Genomic DNA, 17325 nt, shown 5'->3' with positions numbered 1-17325 from the left:
GTTCCCCTGCTATGAGGGCATTTGGTAGAGGCCCTACAGCCTCCCCACAGGCAAAGGTCCCAGTGGACCCCAGAGAACATGATTGCTGGTATTGGAATGAAGATGCCAGGGTGCGGTGAAACCTGGGAGCCAGTTGTGTGTTGTGATTTACCATAATCCCTGAACTGCCACCCAATCGCATGAACTTATTCTGGGGCAAGCCAGCAGTCAGTAACAGTCTCTGAGCCTTGGCAGTGTGATTGGACAAATGTTCCTGGGGACAATCCAGCACCTGGCCATTACTGGGTGAGACCCACTCCCCCTCCCCACCAGAAGGTCTGAGTGGGTCCAAGCCACAGGGCCCTCAGAAGTGAGGGGTTTGGAAACGCAGCCCCATCTGGAATAAAATTCAGAGGGAGGTGCCACCTGGCAGGCTGACGGCTTAGACACAGATACTGCAGAAGTGGGGAGTGGAAGGAAGCCAGAGACAAAGGAAGGGTGTTTGATTGCCGGTGGGTGAGAGCACAGAGTTCTGGTGCTAGAGACTGGGAGGCTGGGTGATGCCATTTCCACTTATCCCTTCACACATATGCCACACTGATCTACACCAGTAAGCTAAGCAGCGCCACCTAGTGGAGAATGGAACAATTACACCAAACCTCATCCAACTGGGCCAACCAAGCCCTAGAGGAACAACACTCCTGATTGGTTTACAGACTATAAAGTGCTTCATAGTCTGACTTCTAGGGGAAACTGGATGTAATTCATTTGGGTTTCATTCTGTTCACTGGTCTATCCATTTTTTTTCTTTTTAAAAAAATTTTTTTAATGTTTATTTTTGAGAGAGAGAGGAAAAGAGAGGGAACAGAGGAGAAGCAGAGAGGGAGGCACAGAATCCAAAGCAGGCTCCAGGTTCTGAGCTGTCAGCACAGAGCCCTACACAGGGCTCAAACTCACAAACCACGAGATCATGACCTGAGCCAAAGTCGGAGGTTTAAGTGACTTAGCCACCCAGGGGCCCCTTTCTTTTTCTTTTCTTATTCTTGGATACAAAAAGAGGAAAAAGTTGTTTTTATTTTCTGTTTTTATGATTTTTTTATTTTTTTACTATATTTTTATTGTAATTTTTAATTCTATTTTACTTTCTTCATTTCATTTTATTCTATTTTATTGTATACATTTCTTAAATTTTTAAATGTTTTCTTACTTTTTTTTTCTTTTCTTTTCTTTCCCTTTTTTCTCTATTCTACAAGCTTCTCTCAACAATCAGACCAAAAACACCAAGGATCTAGATTCCTTTATTTGATTGCTTGTGTTGTTTTTAATTTTATTAATTCTTTTTCTTCCTCCAAAATGATGAAATGAAGGAATTCACCCCAAAAGAAAGAGCAGGAAAAAATGACATGGACTTAATCAACACAGATATAAGCAAGATTTCTGAACTAGAATTTAGAATCATGATAATAAGAATACTAGCTGGGGTTGGAAAAAGCATAAACTCCCTTTCTGTGGAGATAAAAGAAGTAAAATCTAGTCAGGATGAATTAAAAATGCTATACTGAGATGCAATCTCAAATGGATGCCACAGCGGCAAGGATGGACAAAACAGAGCAGTGAATCAGCAATATAGAAGGCAAAATTATGGAGAGTTATGAAGCAGAAAAAATGAGGGAAACTAAGGCACAATATAAGAATTAGAGCACTCAGTGATCCATTAAAAAAGAATAATATCTGAATCATAAGAGTCCCAAAAGATGAAGACAGAGAAAAAGGGACAGAAGGTTTATGTAAGCAAATCAGATCAGAAAACTTTTCTAACCTGGGGAAAGGCACAGACACCAAAATCCAAGAAGCACAGAGTATTCCCATTAGGTTCAACAAAAACTGACCATCAACAAGGCATATCATAGTCAAATTCACAAAATACACTGACAAGAATTACGAAAGGAGCAAGGGGAAAAAAGTCCTTAACCTGTGAGGGAAGACAGATAAATTTTGCAGCAGATCTATCAACAGAAATGTGGCAGGCCAGAAGGATCAGCGGGATATATTCAACATGCTGAATCAGAAAAATATGCAGCCAACCAGCAAGGTTGTCATTCAAAATAGAAGGAGAGATAAAGAGTTTCCCAAACAAAAACTAAAGGAGTTCATGACAACCAAACCAGCCCTGCAAGAAAGTTTAAGGCGGGGGGGTGGGGGGAGGGGTGGGGAGAAAAGATGAAACAAAACAAAAAAGACCAAAAGCAACAAAGACTAGAAAGGACCAGAGAACACTACCAGAAAATCCAATTCTACAAGCAATTGTAGATACAGTTGTAGATGAATACAATAAATTCATATCTTTCAGTACTCATTCTAAATGCCAATGGACTAAATGCTCCAATAAAAATACAGGGAGTAACAGAATGGATAAGAAAACAAGATCTTATATGCTGTTTACAAAAGCCCCATTTAGACCTAAAGACAGATTGAAAGTAAGGGGATAGAGAATCATCTATCATGCTAAAGGTCACCAAAAGAAAGCTGGAGTAGCCATTCTTATATCAGACAATCTAGATTTTAAAATAAAGACTGCAACAAGAGATGGAGAAGGGTATTATATCATAATTAAGGGATCTATCCACCAAATAGCTAACAATTATAAACATTTGTGCCCCCAACATGAGAGAAGCCACATACATAAATCTATTAAAAACATAAATAAACTCATTAATAATAATACCATAATAGCAGGGGACTTCAACACCCCACTTATAGCAATGGACAGATCATCTAAGCAGAAAATCAAAAAGGAAACAATGGCTTTGAGTGACACACTGGACCCGATGGACTTAACAGATATATTCGGAACATTTCATCCTAAAGCAGCAGAATACACATTCTTCTCCAGTGCACATGGAACATTCTCCAGAATAAACCACATACTAGGACACAAATCAGCCCTCAACAAGTACAAAAAGATCAAGATCATACCGTGCATATTTTCAGACCACAGCCCTATGGTCTCGAAATCAACCACAAGAAAAAAAGTTGGAAAGACAACAAATACTTGGAGATTAAATAACATCCTACTAAAGAATGAATGGGTTAGCCAAGAAATTAAAGAGGCAGTTAAAAAATACATGGAAGCCAATGAAAATGATAATACCACATCCCAAAACCTCTGGGATGCAGCAAAGGCGGTCATAAGAAGGAAGTCTATAGCAATCCAGGCCTTCCAAAGAAGGAAGAAAGGTCTCAGATATACAACCTAACCTTACACCTTAAAGAGCTGGAAAAAGAACAGCAAATAAAACCCCAAACCAGCAGAAGATAAGAAATAAAAAAAATTAGAGCAGAAATCAATGCTATTGAAATCAAACAAACAGTAGAACAGATACATGAAACCAGGAGCTGGCTCTTTGAAATAAATGACAAAATTGATAAACCCATAGCCAGTTTGATCGAGAAGAAAAAGGAAAGGACCCAAATAGAGAGGAGAAATCACAACCAATACTGCAGAAATTTATAAGCAATTATATGCCAATAAATTGGGCAATCTGGAAGAAATGGACAAATTCCTAGAAACATATAAACTACCAAAATTGAAACAAGAAGAAATAGAAAATTTGAATAGGCCCATAACCAGTAAAGAAATTGAATTAGTAACCAAAAATCTCTCAAAAAACAAGAGTCCAGGGCCAAATGGCTTTCTAGGGTAATTCTACCAAACATTTAAAGAAGAGTTAACACCTATTCTTTTGAAGCTGTTTCAGAAAATACAAGTGGAAGGAAAACTTCCAAACTCATTCTATGAGGCCAGCATTACCTTGATTCTAAAACCAGACAAAGACCCCACAAAAAATAAGAACTATAGACCAATTTCCCTGACGAACATAGATACAAAAATTCTCAACAAAATACTAACCAAACAGATTCAACAATCATTAAAAGAATTATTCACCACAATCAAGTGGGATTTATACCTGGGATGCAGGGCTGGCTCAGTATCTGCAAATCAATGTGGTACACCACATTAATAAAAGAAAGAACAAGAACCATATGATCTTCTCAATAGATGCAGAGAAAGCATTTGATAAAATACAGCATCCTTTCTTGATAAATACCCTCAAGCAAGTAGGAATGGAAGCATCATGCCTTAAGATCATAAAGCCATATACAAAAGACCCACCACTAATATAATCCTTAATGAGGAAAAACTGAGCTTTTCCCCTACGATCAGGAACATGACAGTGATGTCCACTCTCACCACTGTTATTCAACTTAGTATTGAAGTCTTAGCCTCAGCCATCAGACAATACAAAGAAATAAAAGGCATCCAAATCAGCAAGGAGAAGTCAAACTTTCACTCTTTGCAGATGACATGATACTCTATATGGAAAACCCAGAATATTCTACCAAAAAACTCCTAGAACTGATCCATGAATTCAGCAAATTCACAGGATATAAAATCAATGCACAGAAATCAGCTGCATTCCTATACACCAATAATGAAGTAGCAGAAAGGGAAATCAAGGAATCAATCCATTTAAAATTGTACCAAAAACCATAAAATACCTAGGAATGAACCTAACCAAGGAGGTGACAAATCTATATGGTGAAAACTATAAAAAGTTTATGAAAGAAACTGAAGAAGACACAAAAAAATGGAAAAATATTCCATACTCACGGATTGGAAGAAAAAATATTGTTAAAATGTCAATACTACCCAAAGCAATCTACATATTCAGTGCAATCCCTATCAAAATAACACCAGCATTCTTCACAGAGCTAGAACACACAATCCTAAAATTTGTATGGAACCACAAAAGACCCCGAATTGCCAAAGCCATCCTGAAAAAGAAAAACAAAGCTGGAAGCATCACAATCCCGGACTTCAAAATGTATTATAAAGCTGTAATCATCAAGACACACAACACACAGATCACAAAACAGACACACAGATCAGTGGAACACAATAGAGAACCCAGAAACGGACCCACAAAAATATGGCCAGCTAATATTTGACAAAGCAGGAAAGAATATTCAGTGCAATAAAGACAGTCTCTTCAGCAAATGGTGCTGGCAAAACTGGACAGCGACATGCAGAAGAATGAACCTGGACCACTTTCTTACACCATACACAAAAATAAACTCAAAATGGGTGAAAGACCTAAATGTAAGACAGGAAGCCATCAAAATCCTAGAGGAGAAAACAGGCAAAACCCTCTTTGACCTCAGCCATAGCAACTCCTTATTCAACATTGACTTCAGAGGCAAGAGAAACAAATGAAAAAATGAACCACTGGGATCTCATCAAGATAAAAAGTTTCTGCACGGTGAAGGAAATAATCAGAAAAACTAAAAGGCAATCGATGGAATGGGAGAAGATATTTGCAAATGACATATCAGATAAAGGGTGACTATCCAAAATCTATAAAGAACTTATCAAACTCAACACCCAAAAAACAAATAATCAAGTGAAGAAATAGGCAAAAGACATGAATGGACATTTCTCCAAAGAAGACATCCAGATGGCTAACAGACACGTGAAAAAATGCTCAACATCACTCATTATCAAAGAAATATAAATCAAAACCACAATGAGATACCACCAGTCACAGCAGTCAGAATAGCTAAAATCAGCAACTAAGGGAACAACAGATGTTGGCAAGGATGTGAAGGAAGAGAATCTCTTTTGCACTGCTGGGGGCAATGCAAACGGGTGCAGCCACTGTGGAAAACTGTATGGAGGTTCCTCAAAAAATTAAAAATAGAACTACCCGATGACCCAGCAATTAAACTACTAGGTATTTATCCAAACGATACAGGTGTGCTGTTTCAAAGGAGCACATACACCCCAATGTTTATAGCAGTGCTATCAACAATAGCCAAAGTATGGAAGGAACCCAAGTGTCCATCAATAGATGAATGGATAAAGAGGATGTGGTATATATATACAATGGAGTATTACTCGGCAATCAAAAAGAATGAAATCTTGCCATTTGCAACAACATGGATGGAACTACACTGTATTATGCTAGGCGAAATTAGTCAGAGAAAGATAAATATCATATGACTTCATTCATATGTGGAATTTAAGATACAAAACAGATGAACATAGGGGAAGGGAAGCAAAAATAATATAAAAACAGGGAGGAGGACAAAAATAAGAGACTTTTAAATATAGAGAACAAACTGAGGGTTGCTGGAGGGGTTGTGGTGGGGGGGTGGGCTAAATGGGCAAGGGGCATTAAGGAAGACACTTGTTGGGATGAACACTGGGTGTTATATGTAGAGGATGAATCACTGGATTCTACTCCTGAAATCATTATTCCACTATATGCTAACTTAGATATAAATTTAAAAATAAATAGTATAAAAATTTTTTTAAATAAAATAAAAGGTTTTTTTCCAACACTAACAGTAATAGTTGAGATAGAACATTTATATTTTAATGTAGTGAAGCTAAACCCATGCAATTCTAATTACCTTGAATACTTTGTTATTGCATATTTTAATACCAGTTCTAAAACTCTGTTTCTTAAATTATAATTAAATCAGAACTTTGTCTATGAATACAAATGCAAGAAAATAAGTAAAAATGCCCACTGAATCTGGATGTTCGAAGCGAAAATATCATTTAGGCCTAAATTATCAAGACCAACATTTCCTAAACCCATGTTCTGCCAAACACAAGTGTCACAAGACGGCCAATGAAAAAAAAAAAACAACTTGCTAGTCAAGTACATTTGGGAAACGATGCTGATATTCACTGCCCCTCCTTGTGGTGTCCTTTCCTGAATGTACATTATACATCCTGCTTTGTTGAACTCAGAAGGGATCATGTGACTTGCTTTGGCCAATAAGATATGAGCAGAAATGATGTGCGTCACTTCTGAGCTTTAAAAATTGGCCTATGGGGTGCCTGGGTGGCTCATCCGACTTTGGCTCAGGTCATGATCTCACAGCTCGTGAGTTCGAGCCCCGCATCAGGCTCTGTGCTGACAGCTCGGAGCCTGGAGCCTGCTTTGGATTCTGTGTCCCTCTCTCACTCTGTCCCTCCCCTGCTCATGCTCTGTCTCTGTCTCTGTCTGTCTCTCTCTAAAGAATAAACATTAAAAAAAAAATTTTTTAATAAAAATCAGCCTATGATTTGGCGTCTCCTGTTTCCTTCTGCCAAAAGACCAGCAAGGTCCTACACGGAGGCTGCCCAGCCAAGGTCCTCTGTAAAGACGCCGTGGAGTAGAGCCACACCTGACCCATGTTTCTGAGCAGAAAACAACGCTTTGTTGCTGTAAGCTCTTGAGCTTCACAATAAATGTTGCCAGTTTAAAAATCCTAAGAAGTGGTGGAATAAGGAATCAGATTAACTGTATTTAACCCCTCACTTCTAACATTGACTTTAAGACAGAATCGTTGTCTCACACAAAACCCTGGGGGATATTCTGAGAGAACAATTTCAAGAAATGTTCATGGAAATACTTCCTTCAAATCTCCATTCCACTTTGCACAGACTTAAAACTAGGTTGACTGTATCATTTCTTCTAGAGTTCTCAACGTTTTCAAAATCTTTAACAGAATTAGGATCAATCAGGTATATCATTTATTACTCTGACATTAGTCAATTCCTAGAATCCTTCCTTAAAATAATTCAGCTTTCTGTCTGTAATTTTCTATATGTTTCAACCTTAAAGATGTATGAAGTGCTAAACAGTTTCTAATGAACATTCAGTTTACCTGTGTAGGTATCATTTTCGGTTGTTAAATAATTGCAAACTTATTTAGGGGTTTTTTTCAATATATGGAAAGAGACAACACAACAGCATGAAGTTGAAAAATGCCCTCAGAAACATAAATGAAGTCATTTGCTATAAATAGTGCTCTTGGACACACTCTAGATGACACAGTTGACTAATGGCACCTAGAATATCTCAGAAGAAATTCTAATTCCATCTCAGTAGATTTCACTGAATTTTTAGTTTTAAAAAACCATGAAAAAAAAAGAGGTGTGTTGCTGTTTTGTTTATTTACTGATTTTTAATTAAGAAAATTCTAAGAATTCTACATGAGCGTTAGGTCTAAGTGCACCTGATGTACAAAGAAATTCAAAACCAACTAAAACTCACGAGTAATTAAGTCATTTGGCATTGGGAGACTCAGGAATCGGTTACTGAAGAAATCTGCTTTACCTTGTACCAAGGACATTTTTGTTTTAAATATGAAATTGTCAAGCTGGTTTCCATATGACACCCAGTGCTCATCCCAACAGGTGCCCTCCTCAATACCCATTACCCACCCTCCCCTCCCTCCGACCCCGCATCAACCCTCAGTTTGTTCTCAGTTAAGAGTCTCTTAGGTTTGGGTCCCTCCCTCTCTAACTTTTTTTTTTTCCTTCCCCTCCCCCATGGTCTTCTGTTAAGTTTCTCAGGATCCACATACGAGTGAAACCATATGGTATCTGTCTTTCTCTGTATGACTTATTTCACTTAGCATAACACTCTCCAGTTCCATCCATGTGGCTACAAAAGGCCATATTTCATTCTTTCTCATTGCCACGTAGTATTCCCTGGACATTTTAAGACAAGCTTTTGTCTGGAATGACAAAGGCTTGCTGATCCCTGCAGTCTTGCAGTCTTTCAGGGACAAGGTGACGGGAGTGGCAGGGCAGTTTTGCAGGCTCCCATGCTCAGGGCTTCCTCCTCTTCTGAGACAGGGATGGACTATTGTGAGGATGGGCCTGCCCGCCTCCCTGCTGCCAGCCCTGAGCTCCTTGGCTGCTGCTGGAGGGACTCCCCCCAACCCCCACCTTTGGAAGGCGACTCTTCCTGAGAGTCACCTCCTCTGGGCCCCCTTCCACATCTTCTATGCCTTCTTACAGTGGAGCCCTCACCCTCTGGGAGTGAACATTTGCTGATCATTTCTGAGATCCGTCACCCATAGGCCTGCCTCTCCCTCTACCATCTCCCCCACCTGAAGCAACTTCTCATGAAAACCCCACTAGTTCCAGTTGCTTCTGGACATATTTGCACATCTGTTGCTTTTTACAGATTTCTCTTTCATTGAAGATGCAGTTCATGATATTTTTGCCATCATCTTTATTGTTCTGTATGGTTCCAAGAGGAGAAATGGGGAGATCCATATCTAAATTGCCACCACCTTCCTACACTTAAAGACCTTTCTCCTTTCTGTTAGGAGAAAGCCTCCCTCCATGCATATAAGAAAATCTATCTGAGGTTTTAAAAAAACAAAACAAAACAAAAACATCTCTATTTGAAGCCAAATTCACCTCTTTGGGCAAAATGCTTACTATATAGACATTTCAGAATAGCACAGGAGTCAAGAACCATTAAGACTAATGAGTTGCATTGTAACTCTATGAGTCAGCAAAGGTCAAGAAAGACTATAAGATTTGATCAGAGCTAAACAACAAAGGTAACACAAGAAAACTTGTGCTGTTCCAAATTTATTATAGAGACTCCCTTGAGAAGGAACAGTCTAGCACTCCTGAGTTTTGAAATGGTTTATAAAGGCACATCATTGTGCAGAATCAGGAAAGTCAGTGGCAGCTACATTATACCAGCCACTTAACAAAATCCTGAGAAAATGTGCTACCTGCTAGATACATAAGAGTAAATAATGGCAGTAGGTGAGGAAAGACAACGGCAGAAGGTCCTGGCAGAGGAAGGCTGGGATTCAGCCAACCTAGCGTAGAAATTCTGTACTACAACTGGTCCTGTATATTGAATCAGGGACTGGGTTTTCCCCCTTAATTGTGCCACCATCATCCATACGCTCCTTTTCCACTTCCCATTGCCATCTCTACTGATGACTGACCTGTATTCTCCTCCCTGCTTCTCCCACCCAGCCTCATCATCTTATGGTCCGATAACCACTTCTTTGCCCATGCTTTCTGCATATCAAATCCTGCACTCAAAACAAACCAGTCTAAGTGACATTTGTAGCTAACAATTTCAAAGGAGACCATTTCTTTCATTCTAAAGTTCTCTCACTGTCTAACTCTGTGAAAAGTTGCTACAAGGAAGTGCCAATTAACAAACTATAGCTTTGTTGGTTTAGTGCTACCTTAGTAATTTGAAAGAGTCATAGGCCAGGAAAAGGATCTAAAAAGGCCAGAAAATAATTAATGCTTAAAAACAACGGATTTATCCATGAAAAGATCACATTTATTTCTTAAGGAATCTAGATCTGCATTAAGATACTTTTTGATTTGAAACTGGTCTTCTTCTGCCACCAAGTGTTAGCACACATTTCTAACCAACCAGTTTTTGCAATGGTTAAATCACAGAAGTACGAGGTCCTGCAGTGAGAAAAATATATCCAAAAGAAGGCATATAAAAAGCATGGACTTAAAAGCATGGATAAAAAGCATATAAAAAGTTGCAGACTAACCACATAAAACAAATACACAGAGAACTTGAATTTTAGTTACTATTTCAGACACATGGCAATTTAATAAGATTTTCTAAGGCTCCATTCATTTAATGAAAGAAACTACAACTCTCAAAGCACAATGATAATCAAACTACCTTTAAAATATACAGTAACTATTTTCAATAGTCTCTAATGCAATATACCCTACTAGAATTTCATGAAACTAAGAATATGCAAAACTAACACATTGACTAAATGCCTCCTACTGTTAGAAAAACATATAATGCCAAGGGAAATCTTAAGTTTCTCAGATTCTAAATTAAGAGAACTCACTTCTGAGCTTGGGAACCAGAAAGTCATGCTGTAGCTGAGGAAGTTCCAACCAGGAAATTTGAACAAGAGTTTCTGTATTTTCAAAATGCTGATCACAATCTACAGAACTTCTGGTTATCCCACTGGACTTTTGGTTAATTCTACTAAGTGGTATTACCTACAAATAGGTGCCTATCAGAGGATGGCACCCCACAGCCTAGGACTTCTGCAGCCAACACTAAACACCACTGGGAAATCCTCATAGCAGATCCTATGACCGTTCCAGTGGTGGTAAACATTCATCCCCTGCACCAGAGATCTGTTCATATCTTTTACACCAGTGACACATGTTATCTTCATGAACAGACCAATTATGGCTTCAGCTTTAAATCTTTATACACACACACACACACACACACACACACACACACACACACACACTGGCATGGATTAACAGCTTTTTAAATTGTAAAAATGATTCAGTATATGGTGAAAAAAAATACCAGTTGAAGTCCTATTACAGAATAATTGGTTATACTTCCCGTAGATAATAATGAATGGATAATCTTAACTACCTCAGAATCTGCCTATAATGATGCAGAGCACCCCTCCACCCAGAACACCCTTTTTACCAATAATTACCATGTCCACAGTAATAACAGCGGTATCTTAGGAGTATATCAGTATCTACTCACTACACAAAGTGATTTCCGGATGACCTTCTAGCAGGTCACACTGAAATATAAAGAGTACACCAACCTTCCAAACAGCATCTTGGTGGGAGATACTATTAGCTCTTTTCTAGATACTTTCGCTACGTACCACCTATCCATACCAGAAACAACACTCCTCAGGATGATGGAAAACCTTCAAGTTTTCTGCATCTGGTGGCTTCGCCTTACCCTTCATTGTCATGAGACATCTAACTTGCCCATCACCATTTCTATGATCAGCCCACTAAGGCTCCACTCTTCCTCAGAACCTCAGCAAACTCCCAACCAACCACAAGAGAAATCCTGTGTGTGTCAAGAGAAATTTACTATATTCCAGGTGACGTTAAGATCAGAGGTATTCAGTGACCTACCAGAAGAATTATGGGCTAAAGGAGCAATTGCAGGAACCCACATTTTACCGTCAAAATACAAGGAAGTTTTGTGCTATTAACACAGTCCTTATAAGTATCTATTTTAATAGCTTCTTAAATCATCGATATACCATAACTGAGTTAAAAATTCCCTCACTGTAATGGAAGCTTTTTCTAATTTTTCTCTATTACAGATAGTGGTTCAGTAAACATCTTTACACATAAAGAATTTCTTCTTTTAAATTGTTTCTTAGTTATAAAATAAGTAAGTCCTACGGATATAATGTACAACATGGTGATAATAGTTAAAAATAACTATATTGTTAAAAAATACTACATTATATATTTGGAAATTACTAAGAGAGTAGTAAAAGTTCTCACAACAACCAAAAATGGTAACTATATGAAGTGATGGATGTGTTAACTAACCTTATTACGGTAATCATTTTGTAATATATTCATATACTAAATCATTAGGTTGTACACTTGAAACTTACACAATGCTATGTATCTATTTTATCTAAATAAAAACTATTTGTTTAGGATAATTTCAGAAGCATGAACCTCTTAAAGAATATAAATATTTTAACTTTTTATAGGAATTGCTCAATGTATAGCTCAAAGGGCCATACCAAGCCACCATTCAAATCCCTGATGGTCCTTCTACCTCAAGCGTACACTAACAAATGTTCCTCTAATACAAAATGGTTGGAAGTATAAATTAGGACCACTGTGTGTGGTGTTTTTAAAAAGTTAAAATGTACAATGCCCTTTGACCTTGACATTCCACTTCAAAAAACTGGTTCTTTGAAATAATGGCATATTTACCCAAAGAAAAATGAACAAGGATACTCACTGCAGCACTGTTTGTGCTAAAAAAAAAAAAAAAAAAAAAAAAAAAACCCAGACATTAATGTAATTATTCATCAAGGGGAGAATAAATTATGATAAATCAAAATAATGTATATTTATTTGTTTTAAAGAAACTATATGCAGGTTATTTGCACCTATCTATCTACACGTTTGCAGTGTATAGAGAAAAAGTCAAGAGGATATACCACTAGCAGTGGTAACCTACAGAGAAATTGGGGAAAAGGTGGTGATGGGACAGTGATGAAAGAAAAATTATATAATTCACTCCATAGGTTTGCATGTGTTTGGACTGTTTACAGTGACCAAATATTCATCTAATACTTTTACAATTAAAATAACTTTTAAAACAAAAGAAAGTACTTGCAATAAGACAAACTTCGTAACACTTGAGTGACTGAAACCTATTATTTCCTACCTCTCTCTCTCTTCCTCCTTTTATTCTTTGTCAATCTAAATAACACTGAACACTAGCAATACTTTCCATTACTGATTTTATCAATGTCCATTGCCTTGTAAATGAGTGAACCAGAATAAAAACCAGGTAGAGAATTGGTGCTGAGAAAGGAGAATAGATGTTTGGAAATGTAAAAAAATTAAGAAGAAAGAGACTGAAGAACCACATATTTTCAAATAATCTGTATTCCAAACCACAAAGCATAATAAAAGTGTACTTTTGTGCACGCTATCTTTTCATACTGGCTTTAACTTTTACAGTGGAACAAACGATTTGCTGCATAAAGAAAATGCTGGGTATTTATTTAAACCTGCAGGTCTCAGACTAAACCACTCTGCAGACCATCTGATTAGAATCACCTGTGGTACTGCCCGACCATCAAAAGCAAGGTCTTTAGGTACAACTCCAGATCTGAAGCTAGAGGGTGGATATCTTCAAGCTTCAATGTTGACATATGAATCCCACAGTTTAAAATATACATTCTTAAGCATTCAGGAACACTGGGCATCATAGTAGTACACAGGAACAGAGTCATTCCATATTGAAAAGAAAAAGATCTCACTTGGCTGTCTGAAAGACAGTAAAGTCATAATTTATTTTCTAGGGGCATCTGGGTGTCTCAGTCAGGTTGGGCATCCGACTTCGGCTCAGGTCACGATCTCACGATTTGTGAGTTCAAGCCCTGCGTCGGGCTCTGTGCTGACAGCTCAGAGCCTGGATCCTGCTTTGGATTCTCTGTCTCCTCTCTCTCCTTCTCTCTCTGCCCCTCCTACTTGTGCTCTGTCTCTCTCTGTCTCTCAAAAATAAATAACTGTAAGAAAAAAAATTTTTTAATAATAATAATTTATTTTCTAAAGATTACGCTTTCTAATCTAGACAAAATACAATCCGATTTAGATTTTATATACCATTCAGGCAGGGACTGTTTCTATTTTGATCATAACTCTGAGCCCAGCACCAATGTCTGGCACGTACTAGGCACTCAGTAAATATCGGCTGACTTAATAGGATTTGGACCAGGGAGCTCCTCACGTAAATACAGAAATTAATTTGGATGAACTGGATGTGGCCAGTGGGGGCAGAGAATATGAGCCTGGGAAAGAGATAAGATGGGTTCCATGCAGGGCTCTGCAAATGGAGGAACAGGATCTCATTCAGCCACTTAACATTTGTTAGTCTCATATCCCTTTTCTATAAAATAAGGGAGCAGATTTGCGGAAATTAACTGCCAAGGAATCATTTAAATTTAGCCTGAAACGTTGAAATTGAGATTCTGGAGTAGCTGAAACACTCCTTTGATAAATGTCCTTGTGTGCTCTCATGTAAAAGCTAAAACTGTAAAGACAAAGAAACATTTTGAAATGATGGATATTACCTTCACCACTGATTTGTCATTCTGTGATTAAGTGTGAAATCACTGGCAAGAGGACAATCCATTTGAAAGCAAAACAAGAAAGATAATGAGTAAAAACAGTAAACCATCAGTCTGCAAGTTTTGACAGTTGTTAGTCCAAATTTCAACATCTGTTACTTAAAATATTTAGGAATGTTACCTGATAGAGTTATTATTGAATGTGGGGCATAGTCACCAAAAGAAAAAAAAAAAACATCTTTTTGAGAAAGTATTCACAATAGCTTGTAAAAAACTCACAACCACAGGATGGTCAATCACCCAAACAGAGGTTCTAAAAGACTGAAAAGACCTTCTGAGCGAAAAGACGTTAAATACAATATGTGCCAAATTTAGAAAAGAGATCTACTTACTAATAAACATGACCTTCATTTATAAAGCTGCAAATCAGTCTTAACTGCAGCAAAGGGTCATGGAGAGTAGGAACGAATATTAATCTGCATGGCCATCTCCAGAACTCTGGTATGTTAGAGCAGGTCAGATGTCTAAATGTGCATAAGACGCTCCCTAGGCTGAAATGGGAAAAACAATGAAGGGTGCCCTTAGGATTCCAGGAGAAAAGCTCATGAATCCTGAAGAAAACCAAAAGTTACTCCAACCTGTGAGAAGGCAGAAAGTCACCCTAAGATGTGGGAGGTCCAGAGACCGGTCCCTCAGCTCGTGTCAGGAAAAAGTACTTTTAAGTGATGGGAGGATGGGAGCTCCTCAGTTACCCTCTTGCCCAGTCCGTGGAACACCTGTTCCAAGCCCTAATGGCAACAACTGCTGAACACACAAGGTCGTCTACTGGAGCCCTTGAAAGAGATGCGTAAAGGGGCATAAAAAAGCTTGTCCCACCTTGAAGAACCCAGTTCCAGTGAGCAGCACCAGGGTATGCAGGCCAGAGGAAGAAGCTTTGAGGGCAGCAGGCTGTGAACAACCATAAGCAAAGAAAGCAGTAAAATGGGGCCCCAGCCCTGCCTCAACACCCTTCAACGGAGCAGATATGGCAACAGACGAAGCAGCAGGAAACGTGGGTCAGAGTATACAGCTAACAGCCACAGAGGCAAAGGAGGGCACAGGAGTAATGGCCTGCATGGAGTCTCGTGAGCCAGCTCAGCATCCCTGGGAACTGGAAACAATCTCACTTGGAATCCCGGGACCAAGAGTAGCAGGGGGTCAAAAACGACCGCAAATGTCACTCATGCCCCAACCATGCTTATTAAGGCTGGTGTAGCGGGCAAAACAAGGCTTAGGATAAAACTGTCCACTCACCTTCTTCCGGAGCCGTGGTGCTTTGGACAATTTCATAAAAGTCAAATGAGGCTTAAAACCCCTGTTTTCTCCTGCCAAGATGCCCTTTTCTTGAAACGTCCTTTTTGCAGTCTCTAAAGAAAATAAAAACCAAAAACTGCTACTGCAACACATAGCTACCTTTCATTATAAAAATGGCAGTTCAAAAAATAACAAATTACTCTATAATGAAGATTAAATACCTGTATGACATATTATTTTTTAAGAGAGGAAAAACCACAATGTGTATAACAAGTATATTATTAAATTTGCAGAGATTTCAAATTTTAAGTTAAGCACGCAAAAGCAACAATTTGAAAAGGAAACATTTAATAAAACAAAAAAAATTTGTCTGATATGTTGATTTTCACTGAATATCCCAGTGGTATCCATACTCATAAAGAAGGACCAGCTTATCTGTAACCCATAATATCTAAAGACCAAGATGGAATAAAAGAAATCAGATTCACCCTCCCATCTGAAACAATAAAAGGACAAGGTACATAAAATAATGGTTTGCAAGACACTGTATGTATTGGGCAAAAACAGGTCAGTGATCTCTTAGAGATGAAAAACAAGGTAAGCCCCTTAGGGTTAGAGTTAGGGGTTAAGGGTTAGGGTTTGGGGTTAGGGTTAGACATAGTGTTAGGGGTTAGTGTTAGGGTTAGAAATAGTGTTAGGGGTTAAGGGTTAGGACTTGGGGTTAGGGGTCGCTCCTCATCAGGGAAATACAAATCAAAACCACACTCAGAGATCACCTCACGCCAGTCAGAGTGGCCAAAATGAACAAATCAGGAGACTATAGATGCTGGAGAGGATGTGGAGAAACAGGAACCCTCTTGCACTGTTGGTGGGAATGCAAATTGGTGCAGCCACTCTGGAAAACAGTGTGGAGGTTCCTTAAAAAATTAAAAATAGACCTACCCTATGACCCAGCAATAGCACTGCTAGGAATTTACCCAAGGGATACAGGAGTACTGATGCATAGGGGCACTTGTACCCCAATGTTTATAGCAGCACTCTCAACAATAGCCAAATTATGGAAAGAGCCTAAATGTCCATCAACTGATGAATGGCTAAAGAAATTGTGGTTTATATACACAATGGAGTACTACGTGGCAATGAGAAAGAATGAAATATGGCCCTTTTTATCAACATAGATGGAACCGGAGAGTGTTATGCTAAGTGAAATAAGTCATACAGAGAAAGACAGATACCATATGGTTTCACTCTTATGTGGATCCTGAGAAACTAACAGAAACCCATGGGGGAGGGGAAGGAAAAAAAAAAAAAGAGGTTAGAGTGGAAGAGAGCCAAAGCATAAGAGACTGTTAAAAACTGAGAACAAACTGAGGGTTGATGGGGGGTGGGAAGGAGGGGAGGGTGGGTGATGGGTATTGAGGAGGGCACCTTTTGGGATGAGCACTGGGTGTTGTATGGAAACCAATTTGAAAATCAACTTCATATAATGAAAAAAAAAAAAGAAATAGTGTTAGGGGTTAGTTTAGGTTATGGGTTAGTGTTAGGGTTAGGGTTAGAAGTAGCGTTAGGATTTGTATCAAG

General features: G+C 38.5%; 1 protein-coding gene across 6 annotated transcripts in view; it reads right to left on the bottom strand.

The window, feature by feature from the left end:
* Positions 1 to 17325, bottom strand: part of AKAP7 (A-kinase anchoring protein 7) — a 158977-nt gene that overhangs the window by 84942 nt on the left and 56710 nt on the right. For all 6 annotated transcript variants that reach the window (XM_042939832.1, XM_042939835.1, XM_042939833.1 and 3 more), the window contains exon 6: positions 15745 to 15857. In XM_042939832.1, coding sequence (XP_042795766.1) covers positions 15745 to 15857 — 113 coding nt within the window. The remainder of the gene's footprint in view (positions 1 to 15744; positions 15858 to 17325) is intronic.

The sequence above is a fragment of the Panthera leo genome, chromosome B2 (genome assembly GCF_018350215.1).
Source record: "Panthera leo isolate Ple1 chromosome B2, P.leo_Ple1_pat1.1, whole genome shotgun sequence".
Taxonomy (NCBI): domain Eukaryota; kingdom Metazoa; phylum Chordata; class Mammalia; order Carnivora; family Felidae; genus Panthera; species Panthera leo.
The sequence above is the reverse complement of the archived record's forward strand: the minus strand, read 5'-3'. Positions and strand labels throughout refer to the sequence as shown.